This window comes from Anastrepha obliqua, chromosome 3 (genome assembly GCF_027943255.1).
Source record: "Anastrepha obliqua isolate idAnaObli1 chromosome 3, idAnaObli1_1.0, whole genome shotgun sequence".
NCBI classification, from domain to species: domain Eukaryota; kingdom Metazoa; phylum Arthropoda; class Insecta; order Diptera; family Tephritidae; genus Anastrepha; species Anastrepha obliqua.
This window is the reverse complement of record NC_072894.1, coordinates 1,024,816-1,050,837: the sequence shown is the minus strand read 5'-3', so window position 1 is coordinate 1,050,837 and position 26,022 is coordinate 1,024,816. Positions and strand designations below refer to the sequence as shown.

The 26,022-nt window shown below is 36.2% G+C and overlaps 1 protein-coding gene across 5 annotated transcripts in view; it reads right to left on the bottom strand.

The window, feature by feature from the left end:
- Positions 1-26,022, bottom strand: part of LOC129241255 (klarsicht protein) — a 194,147-nt gene that overhangs the window by 18,527 nt on the left and 149,598 nt on the right. For 3 of the 5 annotated variants that reach the window (XM_054877494.1, XM_054877492.1, XM_054877493.1), the window contains 5 exons: positions 24,625-25,095; positions 11,542-11,751; positions 9,586-10,461; positions 7,445-8,353; positions 6,299-6,496 (listed from right to left, as the gene is read on the bottom strand). In XM_054877494.1, coding sequence (XP_054733469.1) covers positions 6,299-6,496; positions 7,445-8,353; positions 9,586-10,461; positions 11,542-11,751; positions 24,625-25,095 — 2,664 coding nt within the window. Of the gene's footprint in view, positions 1-472; positions 590-6,298; positions 6,497-7,444; positions 8,354-9,585; positions 10,462-11,541; positions 11,752-24,624; positions 25,096-26,022 lie in introns of those variants that run through there. The other 2 variants (XM_054877496.1, XM_054877497.1) reach the window with 2 other exon arrangements.

Below are 26,022 nucleotides of genomic sequence, written 5' to 3'. Positions count from 1 at the left end.
TTTTGCGATTTGCTATACTACCGAAAATTGCCTTATTCTTGCACGTTCGCAATCACCACTCATGAATGTATGCATATATGTATGTGAAATAGTGCCACCACAAGGAAATCTAAAAGTAAAAGGCTAGGATTTTTTCCTTCACGAACGTCCAGTGCTAGCAACAACTGAAACTTCTCAGTTCAGTTTTTAAATAATTGAGCAATGGAGCAATGAATCAATGGATCGGCGGACATTTTGCCCCTGGCATTGTATGTTTATTAAAAAATGTACACACGTATGGGAGTGCATACAAATGAACGTCTTCTAAAATGTCGAAACTCCGATCCTGTGATTGGCTGTCTAACTTAATTGCTCAAGCACACGCAAATTAACTTAAAACCGAAATCGAAACCGAAACAACTCGAGGTATGGCTAACTAAGAAAATTGAATATGAGATTTATCACACGAACCATTTTAAAATAATTGGCTTACCAATATTTTATTTTTAGACAAGTTAGTCTTTTGCGAATTATTATTGTTTTTATTATTTATTTGTTTGTGTGTTTTGCTTTTTTATTACTGCCGCCGCTGTTCGTTTTCCCTTCTGCAAAATTTTTGCACAACTTTCACAATGAAATGGAGCAGACTGAACGACAGCTGTATGACTTCACAGCAAGACCCCGAAGAGTTGCCGATTCGAATGGCAATCGTTTTGCAAATGTGTTGGTTTCCACTTTTATTCAAATTTAATTTTGTTGGCAGAACAGTGAAGGGGTGCGAAAATACGAACAAATAATTAATAAGTATGAGTTTTATTATAGCCGCAATATTCAGGGCGTACGCTTGATAAGATAAGCTAACAAAAATCGATTCAAACTCACACTTAGCCACTTGGCACTGGTTCTAATTGCGAAAATTTCGCTTTGCATTCACAATGTGATTTTTTATCTGTTATTATCATATTTTTGTACTTGTTGCTGTGTTGCTGTGCCCAGAAATGGATTTCGGTTTTTGTACGATCATTATACGAATATATCGAAGATTACAATGGTTAAAATCAAAATCAACTATTTGCTAAGTATTATTTTTTATATCGTTTCTATATAAACATGGAGTTTAAATACAAGCTTTCAGTTCAGGCAGCAAAATAGTGTGAGAGGAACTTCGAATGTTAAACTTATGGGTTGCAACTGCGGCTTGTATATTTGTATAGATGTATATGTAAGTGAGTTTGTCTTATTATTAACTTATGGTATTTGCATCCGGGGATCTTTTTCTTCTCTCCTTTTGCCTTATTTCAGTGGCAAATCGTTTTACGAGGAACCCCATAGAGCAAAGAAGTAGTGGAGCAAGTTCAACTGAAGGTTGAACAAAGATAAGAGGACTTCGTCCCCATTGATATGCCTATGTAAGTATGTGCTCACCTACACATGCAGTCCATTCGTAAAGGGTACATTTAGCGACGACTGCTTTGGCGGCACACATAAATACACATTTGTTTATTTCGCTGTGGAGCCAATTCAAATGCAAATTAAGTTCAACAAATTCACATCGCACTAAGGATGGCGCAAATTGGTAGGTAGTTGAAAAGTTGATGCTAATAAATCAGCTGCAAGACAGCCGACGCATATTTGACTATCTAACGCACATGTATGGAAAATACAACTCTGTATGTACGTATGTAAACGCACAGGTACATAAATTAGCAAGTTTACATACCCAATTCGCTGGTGGGCTATTGTGCGAAGTTGTGGGCTTGGCACCTGAGCACGCATGCAAGGCCGCTCAAGTGCAGTAACAACCCATCGGCGCGCACACTCACACTCCAACATCCACACAAGCATGTTGCACGACAGCACTGACTATCTGCTAGACGCCATGCGTGCGTGCCACGAATATGACCATTTGCGCACACAAATGTACGCCAAGTAGATTGCCAATTACGCGCTTTCTGCCGCAGGTAGCAGCAGCAATGCGCCAGCATTTTGTTAGTTTGATTGGTTTTGATTTGAAATTTTTTAAATATTAAACTCTAATTTTATAAAAGTATCCGCGACGTGCAATTTGTTGCTCGCCATGGAAAATGTGTGAAAGCGACAGCCGGCCACTTGTGTTGCACTTTTTGTACAGGCATTTTGCTGTCGGCTCGATAAATGTGTTAGATCAGTTGTCAAGACCACAAGCCGAGCCCACCTCCGGCTCATCTGGCCGCCGAAACCGCACGCAAGAAAGCTAATTTATTTCACGAAAAAAGCCAAAGCAACAAAAACAACAACAACAGACCACCAACCGTGGACCACATACTACCAGCTTGGTGACAGCGAGAAAGATTGCAACACTCCAAGATATTATTGCGTTAGCAAATCAATAAAGTTGACGCGCTGTTTGTCTAATGGGGTCCAGGGTTTGTGAGGCAGTGCATTTAGATAGGTTCACGTGTACATATACGAGTATACAAATAGTACATTTGTTTACGCAATGACTGTTGCATTGGATAATTGATGGTAGGCCCCTGCAATTGTGAGAGGGGTTAGAGGGAAACTTTGTCTAAGCCACTTTCAAGCAGGTATGCGCCGATTATTATTATAATACAACAAGAAAGGAAGACGAATTTCGGCGCGGACCGAACTTTATATAGTCATAGACACTGAGAGTTACAGATTGTTACATGGACGGACGGAAATTTAGTTTTGACATATGAAAAGTCGGCGTGGTTTTGATCCGAGATTAATAATATTTATGGTTTGTCGAATTCAAATGAGGTGGGGAGCAATGCGCGTACCAAGCTTGGGAGAGTTTTATTAAGTCCTTATCGAGATACACAAACGCCTTTACCAGTGATGGGGCGTGGCACTGCCGATTGAGTAAATATCACGTTCTTGCCTTTTTTGAAAACTACCGTTCTATGGGTGGTGGGCGCGGTTATTACTGTTTCATTCAAATAAATCAACTTTTGTTCGCGTTATCGTACGCACGGACGGACAGACACACAGATATGGCTAAATATGCTCCTCTCCTCATTCTGAGCATTTTGGTATATATAAATGTGTCTATATAAACCGCTAATCGAACAAAATTATAATAGCCATATACACAAGTGTGGCATAAATCAGTAAAAATTATTATTTTTGATTTATTTTTATTTTTTCGCACTTAAATGACTACTTTCTGATTTCAATATTTTGCTTTAAGAATTAATTTTTTATTCCTATATTTAAGCTCAGGCACGATGCTTATTTCCTAATTAATATTTTTTCCATATTATAGAACTCAAAATGGCAGCCTAACTAATGAAAATGTAAAGGAAACACTGAAATCAAGTCAAATAACGGTAGTTGGTTTAAACAGCTGACGCACGTTTCGTGTTTTGTTTCACTGTCAAACATCTTCAATTTGGTCTATAATTTAACCATGAACCGTCTTACAAACGAACAACGCTTGCAAATCATTGAATTTTATTATAAAAATGGGTGTTTTGTTAAGAAAGTTTATTGCGCGCTTCTTCCATTTTATGGTCAGTTTAATCGACCCACTGAAACCGCTATTCGAGCTATTGTGACTAAATTTAGAACCAAATTTACATTATTGGACATCAAACCACCAACACGCTTACGTAGAGTGCGAACTGAAGAAAATATCGCAGCTGTATCAGCTTCTGTTACTCAACAACGTGGAAAAGGATTTAGGTGTGAAACCTTTCAAAATACAGCTGGTGCAAGAATTGAAGCCGAACGACATACCGCAACGCAGAATTTTTGGTGAATGGGCTCTTGGAAAGTTGGCCAAATATCCACTTTTTATCGAAAAAATGTGTTCAGTGACGAAGCTCATTTCTGGATCAATGGGTTCGTAAATAAGCAGAATTGTCGATTTTGGAGTGAAGATCAGCCAGAAGAATTGCAAGAGCGAGCTACCAATGTATCCAGAAAAGGTCACAGTTTGGTGCGGTTTATGGGCTGCAGGTATCATTGCACCGTACTTCTTCAAAGATGCTGCGAATCGCAACGTAACTGTGAATGGTGAGCGCTACCGTGAAGTGATATCCAACTTTTTTTTGCCCAAAATGCAGGAGCTTGACTTGCATGACATGTGGTTTCAGCAAGACGGTGCCACATGCCACACAGCACGCGTAACAATGGACTTGTTGAGAAGCGAGTTCGGTGAACATTTTATTTCACGTTCGGGACCTGTCAATTGGCCACCCAGATCGTGCGATATAACGCCTTTAGATTATTTTTTGTGGGGCTATGTTAAAGCTAATGTCTATTCAGACAAACCTGCTTCAATTAACGCATTGGAAGACAACATTAAAGCATTTATATGTGAGATACCGGCCGAAACATTGGAAAGAGTATGCCAAAATTGGCTAAGCGGATGGACCATTTGAAGCGGATCTTCATTTGCATGAAATAATCTTCAAACAATAAATTATATGGACTGTACTATCGATTTAAATAAAAATTTCATGAATTTTTCTGAATTTTACGTGTGTTTTTTTTAAACACTTTCCTATAGTTCTTAAAAAATCACCCTTTAGTTTCGCGCGTCAAAAACTGTTGAGTCCAATTAAATATATAAATATGTATATAAGGGGAAATATTTGAAACGAGTTTATATTTGGATTTTTGCCACAACATCACCGTTTCAATATCCCCAGAATTTTGGGTTTTTATCACAACATTTGGCCCCTGGATCCTCCGCAACTACAAAACATTTATTGCCGCAATATTAATAATGTTAAAACATTGATTTGTAAGTATTGCTCAACTTATAATGATTATCATCCCTGCAAAAATTATACTCAAACTTAAATTTTGTGCCTAATTATAGCTCATGGCAGTAATAGATGTAGTTCATAATTTAATTATTAAAGGTTTGCTCACTTGTGACATTCGAATTTCGACACTCCTTTTCAAAAGGTTGCATTCAAGAAGGGTGAAGAAAGTGGAGCAATTAAACCCTCTTGTTAAAAATGGTACTAAACGTGTTTTTACACTTAAATGGAAACAAACTGCGAACGGTTCAAAAAATAAGTTTAAATTAAAATTTGAATGTAAATGTCATATTTCATGGACAATGAAAATATATTTCGTAGATGTACATATTTTTGTGTATAAATAAATATATGATACAAATAGAAGTTATTGGTGTAAATTTCCAGGTGTGATATTAAAGCAAAAAAAAGTTTAACTTAATCCAAGAAATATATTTTGTGAATTAATTTTTAAATTTAAAACTGATCACAAAGTTGCAAGAATTGCATTCTTTCAAAGAAGAAGCGGATTCTTCCTAAATTTATTGTTCTAAACAAAACTATGCACTTACAACTACATATCATACTTGCAAATGGCTTTACTACGCTTTACCCACGTAAGTTCGAAGTTTTGACCCCAATGTCACGATTATACTGCATTACTAACAACTTGACAAGTCACCTGTACTTATTTAAATTAATTAGGTTAATTATTTAATGTTTAACTAGTTGATACAGTCTAGTTTTGGAAACGGCTTCTTGACGCCTACCCATTTAAAGATACGCTCATGGAAACATGTTCCGTCAATCCCAGTTTTCTTAATGTATTTCATCGCGGAGACTACGCAACTCGTCCAAAATCACCTCATCATCAGAAGTAAAGTTTTTTTTTTAATTCTTTATTGATGTGTAATGGCAAATCCACTCGGTGTCATCAGTTTGGACGTCACCAAGTGTAGCAAAACTGGCGGTGTTGCGGGCTGATATTCTTAAATGAACTCTTGTTAGTAACCTATGTATTTTGAAAGCAATCTTAGCATCGAGCTCGGATTGTCAAAATGCCCATCTTTCACGCGCATTGCCCCAAAAAAATACTCAATGCTATCCTATCGTACTGGTCCTGGACGTCCGGAGCAAGTTTTTGCTCATACGCACACCATTTTGAAAATGAAATGTTCTTCCTACAAATTTTACTTCTCCTGCACTTTTACTCTAAATTTCCCGAGCTGTCAACTGGGTTTTCTTGCTAAGGGAACCGATTTCTCAAGAGGGAGCAAGAAAGCTGCTTACTGAGCAAACCTTTTATTATTGAATCGTGGATGCAATCGAAAGATCAAAAACGGATTTTGAGATAAAAAAAAATTAATAAAAAAAATTGTTTTCTTTTTTGAAGAAATTCCCGAATTAATGTAATACATATACGCCCTAGATGTACCTATGTATGTATGTACACACAATACAGAACACTGACCATTTGTCTGTGCCTCAGTAGATGACAGAAGTGTAGTTAAAACTTTAGATAAAGATAAAATGTATTCATTGGCAAATAAATATGTTTTGTTTACCTTTGTCACGTTAACAGCACCGATGTTTTCACCTCGCGCCGTCGACTGTGGCGTCTTTAACGACTTATTCGGCGAACGTGGAGGCAGTAGACCTTTTCTAGTCTCCATTTGCTGCGATTGTTGGTGTTTCATTGGAGTTTTGTTAATTGAAGCAATATTGTGCTTAGTGCGGCAGCGGACGGAATATGGCAGTTCATTCTAAAAGGAAGCAAACAAATAAATTGAAAAATTCAATTTGAAAAAGTACAATTTGGGGCCGCACTTAAATTAAACAAAGTTTATTCAAAGTATATTTCCATAGTAAGAATATACAGAATTCTTCGAAACTTAAGCAATGCATCTGCGCTCAAACTGAAAAAAAGAACGCTAATCGGAAATTGCCTATAAATAAAAAATAAATAAATAACTGGGACAATACCCTCATTTTCCTAACTATTTTAATTAATTTGTTGGTGCTTTTTAGTTGCACGTGCAATTAGAGTTGAAAGTGAGTCTAAATTTTGTCACCTCATTTTACATTCTCGACTGATACAAAGCTACTAAAACCAAACGTAATCAGAAGTTGGCTAAGTGCAAAAGCTGTAGACGGAAATATCTTAATAAAAACGAAGTGGTTTTGTGTGTCTTGAACACAAAAAACTCAGTTGACTTCCACCACAAAAGGGTTTTGATCGCAAAGTGCTTTGAAAATGGTGCTTTATTGCGTTTCATATGCTTCGTAAGAAATTAAAAATACAGGGATTATTGTCCAAACTAAAAAACTAAAAGAGACTGCAATACTGAGATCCCAGGATTGGTGACCTATTATGTACGGAGGGACCACTTTACTGGAAATGTTGCTTAGGTTTCAAACAATACTACATATATTTCTCATCAATATGAGGCATTAGTTTCTAAATAATTTTTTTTGTTGTAATTTTATCACCCATTCGAGTCAGCTAGCACAAAAAGGTGCCCAAAAATGACTGACCCAGTTTGTTCAACTCGACCGAAATCGCTGTGACGCTAATAAAGCACGTCTAAGCTTTGCTTTGGTTGCTGTAAAAACCCGCAAAGTTTTGAAATATTTTTTCCTCAAGTTAGAAAAATGTCCCGTATTTTTATACGAATATATGTAAGTTATACTATTTTCTATAAGTCATTCACCTTTTGTGGATTTCCATTTGAAATATCGAACTGCTCACAATACTGCGGTTGTAGCAGCCGCTTTTGTTGCTGTTGGTGCATCATTCCAGCATACTGATTATTATTAGTGTTAGAGTTGGCACTGCCCTCATTGTTGTTGCAGTTATCAACATAAGTATTATTATTATTATTGCTATGGGAATTGCCGGTGGTTACACCACAGGTCGCACCGTCGTTCATCATTTGCTTGGATTTGTTACAGTTGCTGTCGATTTGCAATTCCACTTCGGAGCGATGCATGCATTGGAAATGCATTTGTGTGACTTGTGTTGTATTGGTCGCCGATGTCGTCTCGGTGAGCAGATCGTTTGAGGAGCAGCTACTACTTCTGGTGCTATAGCTGCTGCTGCTGCCACTTCCACAGCTTACCACGCTGCTTTTGGCAACCAATCGAGCTGCCGACGATGCCAATGCACCGGACTGTTGCACTGCTGTTTCTATTGCTGCCACCGGAGTCAATTGAATTTCGGCGTGTGTATTTTGTGTGTGACTTTGCGACAATGAAGATGACGATGTGTTGCTACTTGATGCTTGTGATGCGGCCACTGTTGGAGCTTGCGCTGGAGGCGGTGTTGTTGTTAGTGCTGCAGTTACCAATGTTGCGGCGCGTGCTTCCTTGTTCTCCTTATCTGAGTCGTCACTAATAATGGCGATGGCCGTTGCTGTTGTTGTTACTGCCGTGGTGGATGACACCGCGGACGACTGAACTCCGTCGATGACTATGGTTGTGATGCAGTTGTTGCTTTTGTCACTGCTGCCTTTGTTAGCACATTCACTAGGCAACTCGTTCATTTGTGGCGGCAAGACCGACGAGTACAACCAACCGCCATCGTCATCCGATGATGCGTCAGCGGATTTCAGTAAGTGATGCTAAATGTGTTTGAAGAGTGAGATGAGCAGTGAAAAATATATAAACAAATAATGCATTATAACCGAACACACAAACAAATCTACATACATGCATACATACGTACGCATAAAGAAACAAACATATGCGCTGAGATGAAAAAAGCGATGCACAGAAAATGCAAAAGTCATAAATACAAAGAAGTGCATGCGAATGTGTTCACAGATGTACATATGTAAGCGCGTATGTGTGTGAATACAATAAATTGCATACAAACAGTTGGACTAGTAACAAGAGAAAGAGCAATGCAATATACAGATGTAGGTATGCATGTGCATACATAATTAACACTTCTTAGCAAATTGTGGCTGAGCAAAGACGTTCGTGTTTCGTTTGCAGCGAAATCTCACATTTCATCTCAAAAAGTCAGCAATCGCAATTTACAATGCGATACGTCTCGCATGCGTGCCGACATGATCGCCATGACAAATACTTCGCATGCGAGTTATTACAAGCAAACATTCTTTGCTACTGGCATTGTTTTCAAAAATTGAAAAATTTTAATTCCTTAACTAAATCGAAGCGATTCGTAAGAAGTGACTGTAATCATCGAAACCAACTCCGTTTTTAGACGTGAAAATATTCAATCGGATAGACCAGATTACATCGACTTTCACTTTTATATTTTTGCAGAGAAAATGTTTTATTGATCCATGACTGCAACGCAGAGGTAGGAGAAGAGATGTAGAGTGGAGTTTGACATCTATGGACTTTAAATCTCCAACGCAAAATGGGGAATTCTTATAAAATAGATTTACCAGCCAATGGCGCAGAAGACCTCTTTTTAAATGAAGAGTTTACAATCTAAATGTATAGTACGTTTGGCGTAAGCATATACATATAAACATAGTACGTATATATTACTCGTATATATGTACATATATAATGGAATGCATTAAAATAATGTGTAATGGAAAAATGGCATTAAACCAATCATGCAACAATTATACCTGCATTTCTATTAAGTTAATTTAAAAAGAAAATACTTAGTTATGATAACAATTCAATTGCTGGAAGTTATACAAGTTATTGACTGATGTGTGCAGTTGTACAGAACACAAGCGGTTAGTATACCCCTCAGCACCGAACACCAACCCTTCACTTCAAATCCAAAATCAAAATCAATTAATGCCATTCCTATTTATCTTACCATTACCATTACCAATACCAATACCGGTCGGTTGGTGGTACTTACTTCGTTTGTTTGTGAAGTGGAAGATGACAAACCATCGTCGCCAACGCTGCTGCAGTTCGTCTGGTTGTCGGTGTCTAAATGTTTAAAGTAGAAAACGGCACAGTTTTTCGATTTGCGATTAGATCGATTAAACTTGGAGATGTCAGTGTGGTGTTGCTGCTGCCGCTTGCGCAACACGGTCGGCGATTTATTATTGTGACTGTTCGGCGAAATGACAGCGATGCTCTTTTGTTTGGTCGGTGCACCAACCTGTTTGTTATTGTGCAAGGTTTGGAGCTTCTGCTGGGTCTGTGTTGCCGTCGAGGTTTTGTTAGCGGTGTTGGTAATGGCTGTGACGGCTGTGATGGCGACAGTGGAAGCGCTCATCGGAGCTAGCATCTCTTGTTCGCCATCTGTATTCATCTTATTCATTTTCGATTTCATCGGCATAGGTGATGCATTTGCAGACGCATTTTCTCCCTGTTTATGCACAACTAAACTGTCAGCGGTATCAGTGTTAGAGGTGTAAATATCAGACTGTATTAGGGTAATGTCGTTGCGGCCACTGTTCTCTCCAATCACCGGTGTGCCGAATGAATTTGAATTGTTTGAAATCGCTTTATTTTCTAGCTGCTGTTTCGAGCATAAAATGGCGTTGTACGGCTTACGTTGGGCAGACACCTGCTGCTGTGTTGTCTCCCAGTCGCTGCTCTCCGAATCAGCCTCAAAGTCGGTGAGAGTGGTCGCGCGAGCAGATCCGCCAACACCGCCTCTTTTGTCGAATGTTACCAGTACGGCGCTATAGCCTCGTCCTGGCCAATCAAGTCTGGAACGGCCGAAGTCCACTTCGTCCTCGTCCTCCTCCTCCTCTTCGTCGTCACCGTCTTCGCAGTCGCCCTGCATGTGTAGTAATTTCGATTTTCGTATATTTTAATTGAAGGCGCAAGGATAGTTTTTAAATGAAATGAAATTTAACTAAATTGGTGTCGGTTGCGTTCAGGAAAGAACATACAACGGCAAAAAATACAAAAAATTAACAAAATAATGAACCGATGCAATAACCACGTGCGAAAATATTGATACTTATACACCTATCCCCGAATAAACCAATACTACCAAAAAAAATTATTTTCGTATTGTTTTTTTTTTTTAAGTAAAAAAAAATTATTTTCGTATTGTTTTTTTTTTTAAGTAAAAAAAAAATTATTTTCGTATTGTTTTTTTTTTTTTCAGTTAAAAAAAAACTACATGTAAACCACCCTGTTTATGAACGATTTACTTCCAGTTTTTGTAAGAACTGAACATTTTCGTACAACTATTTTGATGAATGGGCAGTGCTCCTCATCCTCACTTTTTGTATAAGAGAAAAGTGCAACATTTTGAGAAAAGAACACAAGGAGATTTTTGACCTGTTATGAGGACTTGAATTAAAATTAGTTCTCTGATTCAATTTTGCAAGTTGAAGGTGAAGTTTTTGCCACAAACTTTAGTTTTTTCCAGAACGTTTACTTTTACTTCTATCGATTTTCCAGAAACTCCCTAAATACAAAGCAAGCGGCAACCATATAACGTCATATATCGAATTGTATATGTGTATGTATTCCACCTTGATCTCTTAACAAACAAATAACATTAGGTCAAAGGCTATGAAAATTCACGTATTGATTTCGTTCAATTTTAAAGGGTTATGCAGAGTTTTACTCCTGAGTGTACGTACCACTTCTATATACATATATAAGATTTTAAACCCGATGTTAGTTGAACGATTATAAAAACATCTAAACCAAATTTGCATTTTAGAAATTTTAGTTTCATGAAAGCGCAAAATATGTAAAGAAAAATAACAAAAAATGTGAATTTGGCGACGCCTCATGCACACAATGCTTAGAAAATGCGGCAGTCAAATAAATACATCTGTATTTTATGATGAAAAAAAAACATAAATATTTCAATTTGATAAGCGCGAAAAACGGTTACCTTTGTAGCGTCGCAATCGACCTCTTTTACCAAATCAGCACAATTCTGTAGTTCATAAATTGAAGAAGAGTTATGGGTGATATCGCTCTCGATTCCGGAACCAAGAATATTTAAATCGTCTTCTGTTGCAGCAGCTTCATCCTCATCGCACTCTGAAGAATTGCATTCATTGTCTTGATCATCAACGTAATTAGCCGCACAAATAATATTCTAGTAGAGAAAAAGGGAAAGCCGAAAGTTAAATTAAAATTTATTTTATATTTCAGAGTATTGAGAAGGAGTTTTTGTTTTTGGAACATACTAAACCCCCCTGGAGAGAAAGCTCACAGTTCATAGGTAGTTCTGAAGAAAGTTCACAGTTTATGTCAAGTAATCGATTTTTTCGTTTCTGACAACAAACTATTTTATCATTAAAAAACGACCCCTGGCTTTGAAATGCTTTAAGACGAAACCACTTCCTTCCCTTAGTTTATGTTTCTTCTTGAAATGCTTAAATAGTGAACTGCTTCGTAGAATTCAGGGGCATTTGCCAGTCTCTTAGTTTTGTCATTCAGTCTCTTAGTTTTGTCATAAAATTCATATGATTTGATAAAATAATATTAGAAATAAAGGACCTTTCAATTCTATGTGAAAAATACATAGCATCATTTAAATGCCCACCAAAAGCGCGTCTACATGTACAATCAACCAAACAGTCGATTCTTGGAGCTACAGGAGCAATATTCTCGACGTCCAGGTCTTGGTCTGCCCGTTCTCCTCGACAAAACCAGTTTCCTGAAATTTTTTCACCAACCCTTGAATTGTCGACTCATTCGGCCGATTACTTTCACCAAAAAATCATCAATTTAGAAATATGTTGTTTTTAAAGATCGATTATTTTCATAATAACTTTCAAAGTTGTTCTATCGCATAAAATTGTAAAGTAGACAAATGTCAAAGATGGCATAAAAACGGTACCATCTAGGAGTCATTCACTACGAGCATCCATGCGTCACTTTTGAAAGACTCTTTATATACTCGTATACATAAAAAATTTCAAGTATCTTTGCGTATAATGTTTGGTATATGAGTATTTGCAAAAAAATCTGTTTGCCTTTATTCTATAGAATATTGTAAATATTAAATAGCCTTGATTTTTTGGTCAAGAACTTATGGTTTCGTAACAATTTAAAACGGAATGTTTAACTTCTGTTCATTGCCAATTACAAATGTTTAGAATTTAGTTTATTGCCGTATTCGTGTGAAAATATTTTTGGAAACGTACATTGAGTATTTACTGCATACTTTCGTATGTATGTATGTATGTATGTATTTATACTATGTATATTTAATAGACACCGCCCTATCAATTTTTGTTAATGCTAATCACTGGATGTGTTATCTACCTTTTCCATGTGCCATGATTTATGGCCAGCCCTATTTTTTCTATTTTGCTTTCAGTACCGGAAGAATTCTATGGAGAAGTGTCTTAGGATAGCGAAGAACAAAACAAAAATATGCTGCTGCAAATAGTTAATGATATTGCGAGTTTTGTAAACAATCGGCAACAAAACATTAACAGAAACCTTTAAAGCTGATGATTAAGTTTTATTTTCCCACATTTCAGTTGATATTCACGCATGTACTTGTATGGTATTTTTGCTTAGATGTAGAGAATCGATTATCCGATCAAGCAAAAGTTGTATACATTTCTGTTCCATAAACTGCCTGGGTTTTACCATCCAAAGGCTTACACCGGACAGCCTTTACAAATTCTGAGAATTTATTTCCAAAATCCATTATTAGCTAAACAAGTAGGGAGGCGCTAAATTCAGTTCCGAGCAAAACTCGTATAGTATAGCTCGTAATATCGGACGGACAGACAAAAAGTTAGTTTTAAATATAAAAGGTGGCCATGTTTTTTATCTAATCTGAATAATATTTATATCGGATCTAAATGAGCTGGAGAGCAATACACGCACCAAGTTGGGTTTTTTAAGTCGTAACGCATTATTTATCCAAAAATTGGTGTGGTACCAACCATTTTTCAAAACTTTAATGGCATCATATTTCTTTTCCGGGTTCATTACTTGTACAGAATTTGAGTAATTTTTCATTATTCATTACATAGAAATCACTTTTTTGTTACCGTTATATGGGAGGGGAGCGTGGTTACTGAATCATTTGCAATACCAACCAACATTCGATAAAAAGTAAAAAGTGTAGCAAGTTGCATTGAAATTAATTAATTTTTCCTCGAGTTACTGAGTTTTCGATTTCTATAGATAGATATACAAATATATTCCTTCAAAGTGTTAGATACTACACAAGCGTCATGTGAACAAGATAAAAATACTCTTGTGCAAAGTGCGCGGGTATACAGATTCACTGGAATATTTTGCCCTTACTTGTGGTTCAGTGAAATTGTGAAGCAAACTATTCGCACTAAAAGAATATTAATGTTATGTTTGCATGTCGAAATTACTTCTCATAAACTGTAAAGGTAATGCATTCCTGAAGGAATCGATTACTAATAGTAATTCACTTTAATTTGTAATTGAATGTAATTTAATCCCAAGAGAATCAGTAGATCGCAGAGCCGGGTCGCTGCATGTATGGATGTGTACAATAGTGTATACGTATATGATATCATAATTTTTATTAAATACAAAAATGATATTGAGTGATGAAAATCTTTATAATATTCCGATGGATTGATTAATTTTGCGCCACCTTGTATGTATGTATGTATGTGTGCATATGGCCGTCACGAATGTAGGTATTACACCAAAGTGCATGTATATTTGAAATTCTATAAAAAAAATTGTTTAGTACATTTTTTACTACAGAGAATGAAATTTTGCAGCCTTTTATTTTCTTGAATTAATTACACTTAATTTCACGAAAGTGTTGCATGATCCATATGAGAAAAATACGAGAAAAAATTCATTGAATACTATAATAAAATTGAGCGATTTACTTTTAGTTTTTTGTAACAATTAAAGTTTTCATACGACTGCATGCATCTGTATTTCGACGAACTTGTGGACTTTGTTGTATGAGCTGTAGCGGAGACCCGATGTCATGCGAACAATCAATTAACGAATCAAGCCCTGAATTTGAATGTCGAGCAAATCATTCGTAAGATGGTGCTAGAAACCAGAACTAAGGCCTTGAAAAAATGGGTTAACAAAATTCGATACTGCGAAACCAGTATTGAAAGTACTTGCTCTTTTAAATAAACCAATAATACACAAAAAAAAATTATTATTTTTTACTTCAAAAAAGAAACCACTATATGGCCCACCCTGTATGTATGCGCAAATGTTTGTGTTACAACACCTGAAAAACAGACAGTCTTCGCAAACTGGATGTTAAAACTTCGAAAGCTAGCACCGGCAGCTATTGTGACTTATGAGATTGAAAACTTTAGTAAATATTGAAACAAACCTTTTTTAATTTCACTTCGTAAATTATGTAAAAAGCGTTCATTAATTCAGCTAATATGAGCTTAATGATTGACTGTAAGCTGGAAAATTAATGCTACAAGCATTTAGGCAAATTCCAAAGCGAATCGTGATTAATTGGCGTCTGTGATGCTGATAAAGCAAAAGCCAACCGCTGTGGAAGTTGAAGCCGTCGTTGAAAAACATTCGAAAATTCATTATGCAATAGAACTGAGATGTGATTTACGAATTGGTTTGTCAAACAAAAACTATGCACGCATGCGTATAAATATCTCGGAACTATGTAGTTTATTCACAAAACTAGTAAATTATATTTCAAATATTTAAATTGTACAGAGGGTTTGGGAAAATCAAAATAATAAAAAAAGTAATAATTGCCTACAAATAATTTCAAAGGCCAAACTAGCGGGTGGTCATAAATTGTTTGGTCGGTTGTGGTTCACTTGTGCATAGCCATCAAAAAGAAGCATAGAAGGAGTGTATTCGGAAGTGAGCAAAACAGGTCGTTGGCAGCGAGGTAGAATGTTTCTCGCACCCTCGATAAACTATGGCAGGCAAGTAGAGGGAACAAAGTGCCATAAAATCTCACCAAACCCTCCCTAAAACTAAAAAAAATCCCACCGCATTAAGGGGTTAGGGGTAGTCAGAATTTTCAAAAAATCGATTTTTTTTTGCATTTTCTTAAAGTATAATGTTTTAAAAATATTGTGTAAAAATTTGAAGTGAATCCGACAAATACTTTTCAAGTTATTCAAGAATTAACAAAGGGCGCTCGGCCGCTCCGGAGCCGATAGCAAAACTTTAAATGCGTTTTTCTCAAAACTATGTTTTTCAAACTGGTGAACACTGTAACTTAAAAACCGCTACGTAGATTTCAATAAAATTTATACAGCTTTTGAAAAACATAAAAAACTTGTGCCTGATCGAAGGATTTTTTTTTTCAAAAATTTCGATTTTTTTTTAACAATTAACTGTTGGTATTTTTTTCTAAAATCTGGAAAAAATTTTCTGAGGCCGCCATTTTGTTCATTTTGGAAAAAAAAAGCTTCGATCAGGCACAAGATTATCTATTAATAAAACTAATTTTTCTTGTCCGATTGGTTTTAGATGAATCTGCAAGGACTTGTGATGTTCACCGCAAGGGACTTCTGGAGAAACGGGCTTCACACAAACAGCGATAACTTTTGCAATTATTAATTTTTTTTTTTTGAAATTTTGGTGAAGTCAAGTTAAAACATGATGTTTTTATGCTATGTTTTTATTTTTGTTAAATAAATTAATTAAGTAGCAAAAAAAAATTGGTGAAAATCATCATTTTTTCGGGCCTCTGACTACCCCTAACCCCTTTAGACAATAAAACATAGTGGATATGTTATGGTCGGGGGTTGCCTTTCTTTTCCGGACTTTTTATTTCTAAATTTGATAGATGGCGCTATAATGCAAATTACAGGTATATGTAATTTTTTAATATTGCAATAAGAGAAGTGACTGCATGTAATTTTTTCTACTGTAACACTAATTCCCGGTTTCACTAATCACTTTTGAAACTTATCAGACAAAGTGAACATCTTCGAAGGCAATTTACCATTTGAAAATTGAGAACGATGCATGATCTATTGGGAAGCACTCGTAGCCTAAAAGTTTTCGGCAGATTTAAGCGCAGTGTTTTTCGATGCTGTCAAAATCATTGACTTTACAAAAGCTAGGAGATAAGTTCCGATTTAATCAAGGAAATAATTTCAACATCTTCACGTAAAAATATGAAATAAAGTTATCTTAAAAAATTATGGAAACACCTATGGAAAATTGATATTGAAAAAGGTTTACAGTTGTGGGTGTTTGTATAGTTGAAAAAGCTTTGAGCTTTAACTCTCATCCGTTGTTGGTATGCGCGTGCATACCATTTCACTTTTTGAAACTCTGTTTAATATAGTAAATATTCATCGATTGATTTGAATTTTTGTCCAACTAAATATTTTAGCAAGTATTTCTACTACATTGAATGACAGATGGCGCTGCGGGCTGTAAATGCCCCAACTAAAAAACTTACATATCTGTTGTTGGTATGCGTGCGCATACCAGTGTCAAAGATAATGGGATGACTTTTTGTACCGGTACATATTTGAGTGTTCGTTAGCTTTTTTCGCATGTTTTCATTCAAAATTTCTCTATCAGTACGTTCTGTTAAGTGTTAAATATTGTGTTGAGTTATTAACGGAGAATCAATCATCACTAAGAATATCTTTGATATTTTACGAGAATTTTACCATTTTTTGAAGAAAATGAATCGCCGCAGTATACGAAATCGTATTTTTGATGAAAATGAGTTGGAAAGTGAAAGTTCAGAGCTTGAGACATCGAGTGAATATGAAGAAAATGACGATGAGCGATCTGAAAGATCGAGTGACGATAGCCTTGAAAGTGATTCATCGGATATCGAACCACTGTCACAAGAAATTTTAGAAGGTAGCGCAGTAAATCTCGATATTCGCATGAATTCGAAAAATGGATTGATCGAGTATACGAAAGAACCATTTGTACGTGGTAGAAGATTTTCTTTTCGACATCAATCGAATGTTTCTAAAGGTATTTTTTATTCTGTTTTTCTCCTTTTTTGATTTGGTAGTTTTGGTAACTTTATCATTCTTGTTCATTTTGCTCACAGGTCCCACTGCTTTTGCTATTTCTGCGGTTGATTCTCCTCTATCGGCTTTTCTTTTGATCCTTTCGCCAATTGAAGAGCATATTCTCAGAATGACAAATTTATTTGGTGCAAGAACATATCGCAACAACTGGGAACATTTGACAATTCAGCAATTGCGTGCGTACTTCGGATTGCTTCTTCTTGCTGGTATTTACCGGTCATATGGCGAGTGCGTTACGCAGTTGTGGAATGTAGATAAAGGCAGAGCTATTTTTCGAGAATTTTACCATTTTTTGAAGAAAATGAATCGCCGCAGTATACGAAATCGTATTTTTGATGAAAATGAGTTGGAAAGTGAAAGTTCAGAGCTTGAGACATCGAGTGAATATGAAGAAAATGACGATGAGCGATCTGAAAGATCGAGTGACGATAGCCTTGAAAGTGATTCATCGGATATCGAACCACTGTCACAAGAAATTTTAGAAGGTAGCGCAGTAAATCTCGATATTCGCATGAATTCGAAAAATGGATTGATCGAGTATACGAAAGAACCATTTGTACGTGGTAGAAGATTTTCTTTTCGACATCAATCGAATGTTTCTAAAGGTATTTTTTATTCTGTTTTTCTCCTTTTTTGATTTGGTAGTTTTGGTAACTTTATCATTCTTGTTCATTTTGCTCACAGCTCCCACTGCTTTTGCTATTTCTGCGGTTGATTCTCCTCTATCGGCTTTTCTTTTGATCCTTTCGCCAATTGAAGAGCATATTCTCAGAATGACAAATTTATTTGGTGCAAGAACATATCGCAACAACTGGGAACATTTGACAATTCAGCAATTGCGTGCGTACTTCGGATTGCTTCTTCTTGCTGGTATTTACCGGTCATATGGCGAGTGCGTTACGCAGTTGTGGAATGTAGATAAAGGCAGAGCTATTTTTCGCAAAACCATGAGCCCTGACATGTTCAAGAAAATTCAAAGGTGCATTCGTTTTGATGACCGCGAGGAACGTAATCGGCGTGATAAGCTTTCACCTATTCGATTTGTGTTTGACAAATGGACTGCACATCTCAAGACATTGTATACTGTTGGAAAAACAGTCACAATAGACGAACAACTTGTTCCGTTCCGTGGCCGATGTCCATTTCGCCAATACATTCCATCAAAACCGGCAAAATATGGAATAAAAATTTGGATAATTTGCGATTCAGAGTCCTATTACACTCATAATGCTCAAGTTTATCTTGGCCGTGTTGCAAACACTGCTGTGGAAAGAAATGTTGGGCAACGTGTTGTTCTCGATTTGTGCCATGGGCTGACAAGTAGAAACGTTACTTGTGACAATTTTTTTACAACATACGCGTTGGCTAAGGATTTGGACAAGCAAAAAATAACGATAGTGGGAACAATACGAAAGAATCGAGCTGAATTACCACCAATACTGCTCGATATGAAGCGAAAGCCAGTTTTTCATACAGAATTTGTTTATGAGCCACAATTGCAAGCCATTTTGTTGTCATATGTTCCAAAAAAAAATCGATTTGTGACATTGTTGAGCACATATCATCGAGGCTTAGAAATTGAACAATCAGCGAAGAAGAAGCCAAATTTGATTACTTTTTACAACAAAACTAAAGGTGGAGTAGATACGCTCGACCAAATGGTAGGAACATTTCGATCAAAGAGAAAAGTTAATCGTTGGCCAATGGCTCTCTTTTGCAATATGCTAGATATAAGTGCATTGAACGCATATATTATTTTCACCCATATTTTCTCTGATTGGAATAGAAAAAAAACAAATATTAACATTCGTCGTAGATTGTTTCTTGAGGAATTGGGTGAAGCACTTACAGTTCCATTTGCTACAAACCGTAGTCATCCACCACGTATGTCACAGTAATTCCACGCTGAATTGCATCCTCAAACATCAATGTCTCATCTTCAACCGAACAACAAAAGAGGCCGATGTTATATTTGTTCCAGTAAAAACAATCGTAATGTTTTCGCTTCCCGATGTGAAAAGTGTGCGAGATTTATCTGTGCTAGTCATAAATATTCCATTTGCCATAATTGTGCCTGTCGAATAGTTTCAAATTGAATTTTTACGTTTCCTAAATATTTATTCTTTTTTCGCATTTTTGTTTTCATTTAACATCGTTTTGAAATTAAAAATCATTGTATTAATGAGGAATGAATAAACAATAAAAGTCGTGCAAATAATGTATGGGTCTGCTTTTTCTTTAATTGGATTTTAATCCTGTATGCGTGCGCATACCAAACAACGTATATGTAATACGAATTCTAACAACCGATGAGGGTTAAAATGGTGAAATTCTTAATGTCATAATTGAAAATTTAACCTGTCTGAAGACATAAGTTTGAAAATATAACATTTGCCTTCAAATTTTGATGTTGAAAGAGAAAATTACCAAACAGCTGTGAAATCGCACCAGCAACACTTATTGTTAATAAGGAAGAAACGCTTAACTTATGAGAACCGATGGTATTTTTTTTAAATATTAATACACATATACATTGACACAAAAATTATAAAGAGGATTTACTTGCACTCTTCGCTTAAAAATGCAATGTCTTCGGAGTACTTGAACTCAGGCACTTCATCCGCAAACGAGCTGTCAGTTTTCGCTCAATTTTAAATGACATGTGCATTTTAGGAAGGTGTCACTGTTACTGACATGTCGCACGGTTTCATGAAATTTCTCGCATATTTCACGGCAATGAATTTGTATGAATTTGACAGCCGTTTCACGTGAAACGCGAACTTAGTACTATGCTTTAGTATTTAAGGGGTAACACCACTGTACACGCGTAAAATGAACACGATTTTTAAAGAATTTTTTTGTATAGAAGGAAAGGGAAGGAGCTCTTGAAGGAGCTCCGCGGCACGCAGCACAGAGGGTGCAAATTTTAATCTGGAACAAAGAAACATTTTTTTTCTTAATCTAGATAAGAATAGCTAGAGAAACACGTAGGGGATTTAAAAAATATTTATTTTTGTGGAATTAGCAAGCATTTGAAGGAAAATACTCTATTTTGGACTAAAAAAACGGCACTTAAATAATTATAACAATCGTTTAAATTAATCTATCGAAAATCCCATACGCTCTTCTCTTAAGAAGGTTATTATACAGACGTAGTGAAAAACCTGATTAAAAATATTTAAAATTGTTTGAGTTATGCTGCGTGCCAATTTCAGAAAACGTGTTTTGAGAAAAACGCGTTTAAAGTTTTCAAATTTGGAGAAGTCGTTAGGTAGCAGTCACTAACGCTTGGTTAAAAGCTTAAAATATTTATGAAATAAACTTCGGTAACGTATAAAACTTTTTGTTCTGTATTTTAAAAGGTTCAAAGAATTTTTTAAGCTTATAAAAAAAAATCAATTTTTTGAAATTTCTACAGTGGTGTTACCCCTTAATCCATTTTAATTTTTATTTTATTCAATTAATTATTAAATAAATTTGCTTTTAAATAAATTTATTTCTTTATTTATTTGTTTATTTGTCAATGTTTAAATTCATATTGTTAGGTTACATAGTTAGTAGTTCGAACATAGCGAAACCGTTATGTTCCTTGTATATGGTTTTTCTTGGAGGCAGCTTCAATTACTTTAACTGTAGCTACAGTTAATTGAAATTGCGAAATAACGGTATGTATGTATGTATGTACATCCTCCGCTCCCACAAGTAATTTTAATCCATGTAAATGAAATATTAACGATACGTAAAATATCTATACGTTGTCCTCAGCTTCCGTGTCTGCTAATAAAAAAAAGGTACACCGTGGGGCGAAAGATCTCTGCTGCAGATGGTTAAGTTGGAAAATCAAATAACAATGTGAAAATATTTATTTTTTGTCAGAAACTGATTTATGGGTTCACAAAAAAAACCAGCACCGACAACAAAGTATTGTTTCATGCTGCAACATGGGCATTGACGGCAATGTTGCAGCTTATTGATTTAAGCTGCATAGCATGTCATTGTTTTTCACTTTCTTTTTCTGCCTTTTGTTTTCTCAAAATCTGTTTGTGAATGTCGGAAGGTAATAACAAAAAACGAGAGATGTAATCATGGCATTTTTTCTAAGTTAGTGACTTGTAAATTTACGATTTTTTCTTACTGAGCCCACTCCACTTAGCTGCACTCTAATCGATAACTGGTTCTGTGCACGAGAAACGCATTTACCGAAATAGTTCAGTTTTTACAATAATCATTGTACGTTTTTCTGTTTAGTGGCTAATGGTTAAACTACCTTTGTTGCTCTGCAATGCATTATGATTTAATTTGTTTGGCTGTCGCACTGGCCTTAAGGTAACGACGTCAGCTGACAGATTGTCTGCTGCGTATCATACTAATGGTGATTTAAGACCTTGTGCACATCAAAAATTACCCCATCGAGCGTGTCTAGTAAGTCCAGCATGCAAGCATCTGCTGCGAGCGGGTCATCGATAGCCTCATTTGCCAATGTAATTGTCGGCTGCCGACCGCTAAACAATACTCGTAACAGGGCTTAATTAATGGCTCCAACAACCGACAACTGCCAGTCTAGCGGCTGACACCGAACATGCATGACCGTCAGCGCAAGAGCTTTTTTTGCCCGACCAGCGCAGCATTTATTAGCGCGAGCAAAAGCGTAGCAAGGGAAATTGTCGCCACCGACTGATCGCTTCAGAGCCAATTACTAGCAAACTTTGATTTGAGGTCATTGCTCGCCATTTGGCTGCGATGATTGATTTTTGACGTTATTTGATCTTTTTTATAGACTGATATCCAATCTGGGTTCACTCTTCCTCTACGATTGTGTGGTTAGTGGTTTGGCACATCACGGCCACACACACAAACTCAATCGTAGCAGAATGCGGGTATCGATCACTAAACTTTTACTCTTCGTTGTTCAGCTACGTAAGTATAAAGCCATATAAAACTGTGAAAGTTTGGCCAAACTGAACTGATATGGCTTGAAAGTTGTAAATTCACTGCTATTTGATTGATTGCACATCTCTGGCCGTATGAGTAGAACAACACCTATCAAATGGCGAACGGAATGTGCAGCGCCAATTCTAAAAAAAATTACTATATTTATACGCAGCGAAAATAACACCTTTTCGAAGCGCTACTGATGGGACCAGGCAGCGAAATGATTCAAGATAAATGTGCTCTGTAAAACCTGTTGAGGCACCAGCAGCAATAATGGAAAATTATTTTCATCAAATGTAGAGCAATGGAAATCTGTACGCATACAAATATGTAAGTGCGAATGAGAGTGTACAAATCACTTTTAGTATGAATATCTTGCTTGTATTTGACTTGAAGCGAACTGCAGGCTATCATCAGACAATCATCTAAAGTGTGGGTTTTTCTTCAATATCGTGCCACTTTTGCCATAGTGAGGAAAAGAGTAAATGAAATGGGCTGGAATGAATCCACCCGGGAAAGCTTTGTGTTATTTACCAAACGATCAGATGGAATTTTGGCGCTACGCCAAATCGAGAATTTAAATATCAGTGTATCATGTCATCATCTATCATTCAGTAGAGCCCGGGTTGGAAACCCACAGTAGACATAAATCACCAAATGTTAGAAGAGGCTTTTTTCTAATAATGGTTATAAAAAAATATTTAAATAAAACAAAAATAAAAAATTTTTTAGAACATTTACAGTCAGATCTTAAAGTTTTGTCTCGAGGAGGCAATTTTTTTTTCTTCCAAGTTTCATTCGTTTCGAGTACCTCGTTCTAGTACTTACCCACCAGATCTCAGTTCTCACCGCCCTAATGTAAGTAAATTAAGGGGGGACCCTCATTTAGACGGTCGAAAAATGCATCATTTTTGGGAATTTTTTTCTCAGGTAAAATAACTTCAAACGTTTTGTAATTCATAAAGTACTTTAATAAATGTCTTGACTGTCTACAAAAATTTTCGGAGAAGAAAAAAAACATTTTAAGTATGGAAATATACACCTCGTCCATGGCACCTCATTCTATCTGTGTACATTCTAGCGCTCTGAATTTTTTTCTGAAATAAAAAAACCAAATTTTTTTTAAAACGTTAGGATAATACCTTCGATGTGACATTTTGATTTAAAAAAAAAATGTCGAAATTGATATTTTTTACCCAGTTTTATGTTAAAAGTGATTTTTCATGCATCAAAATTGACTTTAAAATTACAAAAAAATATGAAAATCTTTTTTTTAAAAAAAACACTTAATGTCACATTGAAAACAATTTAATTATCTTTAAAATGAGCTATTGTAAAGCCTGATTGGTTCAATACAGCGTTCTCAATTGTGTACACAAAATCGAAAAATGATGTTTCGAGAAAAACGCGTTTAAAGTTTTGGATACAGGCGATTAGGCCACCCGTCGCGTCCTGTTAAAAATTTTGTCACTCCTTCAAAAATACAGATATCGACTTGAAATTTTGAAAGTATATTTTTAAATAGTTGTAGAATAGATTAAAATTATTTCCAAAAAATCGATTTTTTTGACCCGATAAATGAGGGTCCCCCCTTAAAGCTCGCCAAAAATCATTGAGGAATGTACGGCAAACATGTGTGCATATTTTTCCGTTTTTCTCGCTCTTTATAAATAAAGTTTGAAAAATATTTAAGAAAACCTATAAATATTTACTTATTTTATATACTAATATTTATGGGAGGATTTTTGAACACGCACCCTGTTAAATTTATATTTTTTGTAAAAATCAATTTACTAAACAGCCCTGTACTACTGACACTGGTCTCATTCCAACACCAACAATAACTCAAAGTGTATTTGGAATGTTTAAGATCTACGAGTACAAGCTCCAGACGCCTCTTGTGATTTGGTGGTAAAGTTAGGATTCAATAATAAACATAGAAACTGGTAGAAATTGCCTCTCGGGTTATTGGCGATTCTTTAACAAGCATACAATTTTTGGTCATAGCTTCAATAGCTCCGAGGAAATAGAAAACTATCGGACAAATTTATCAAACTTACCCCAGTTGAGCTTTTTTTGCGCAGCAAACCGTCAAGCCAAAGCTGCACCTCGAATGCCTTCAAATATAACAAGTGATAACGGTTCTGCAAGCGCTCCAAGCTATCCTCAACAATCTTGGAATTTGCTGCTTGTTCAAAATCAAAAGAACCAGTAGTGGAATTAACAGATGGCTTCTTCGGCGACAAATACGATTTTTCTGCAGTTTCAATTCCGCTGCTGCTATTGTCACTGCCTAATTCACCATCGGCTCTGTCAGCTGGTGTCTCTGTTGACAATACTTCCTCTTCGTTGGATGTGATTGATGAATTGGTCTGTTCCGCGATTGTTGTGCTGCAACTATCAAGAGATTGCAGCTGCTGTTCCTCTTCTTGCTGTTGTTGCAGATGCACCTGCCCTTGATGCTTTTCTGATGCAGCCCGAATGCAGGCGCTTACCACTCGTGCATGTGATACGATTTCATGGTACAACACCTGAAAGGAAATAAAAGTTTATACTTAATAAATTTTGTGCAACAATTGAAACCACACTCAACACATGGAGTGAAATCTTCAGGCAAGCAACCATAAATGCAAATCAGTTAAATAAGAGTAGAAAAACAAATTACATACAGCATACATAAGTATGTATGTATGTATACTTACACGGCAACATTTTTTATGAGTAAGTCTAATCTGTACAAATGTTAAGATATATTACAACAATTTCTTCGTAAACAAAATCAATTTCGTTAGCAAACGCAAAACAACGTGGTGCAATGAGACACTCAAATTAATGCTCATACATGTGTATATACAGGGTAGGCCATTTAAAGCGGGCCCATCTGGCAACCCTATAACTTTTGACAGGAACGTCAGATCGACTAATGACATAGCGCGTTGGAAGCGTCAGTCCAAGACAATTTTTACCATGGAGCAGTACACTCCAAAAGAACGCGCTGAAATAATTCAGCTTTACATCCAAAATAACTTCTCAATTGTGAAAACTCAACGTGCGTTTAAAAAAAAAAATAAAGTTAAAAGTGCGCCATCCAAAAGCACTTTACAGCGTTTATACGCAAAATTTATTAACCACGGTAGTCTCAGCAATACCAGCCACGCATCCAGACAACGTACACGACGTTCTGCTGAAAATATCGAGGCTGTACGAGCCAGTGTTGAGGAGGCTCCGCGAACATCGAGTTATCGTCGTTCTCAGGAATTAGGCATCGCCAGGACAACACTCAGGCGCATAATTCGCATCGATTTGAAAATGTTTCCGTACAAAATTCAAATGGCACAAAAATTAAACCCGGCTGATTACCCGAAACGGCTTGATTATGCCAAATGGGCCGTCGAAACCGTTCGAAATGAACCCGACTTTTGGCAAAAAATCATCATGTCAGACGAGGCTCATTTTCA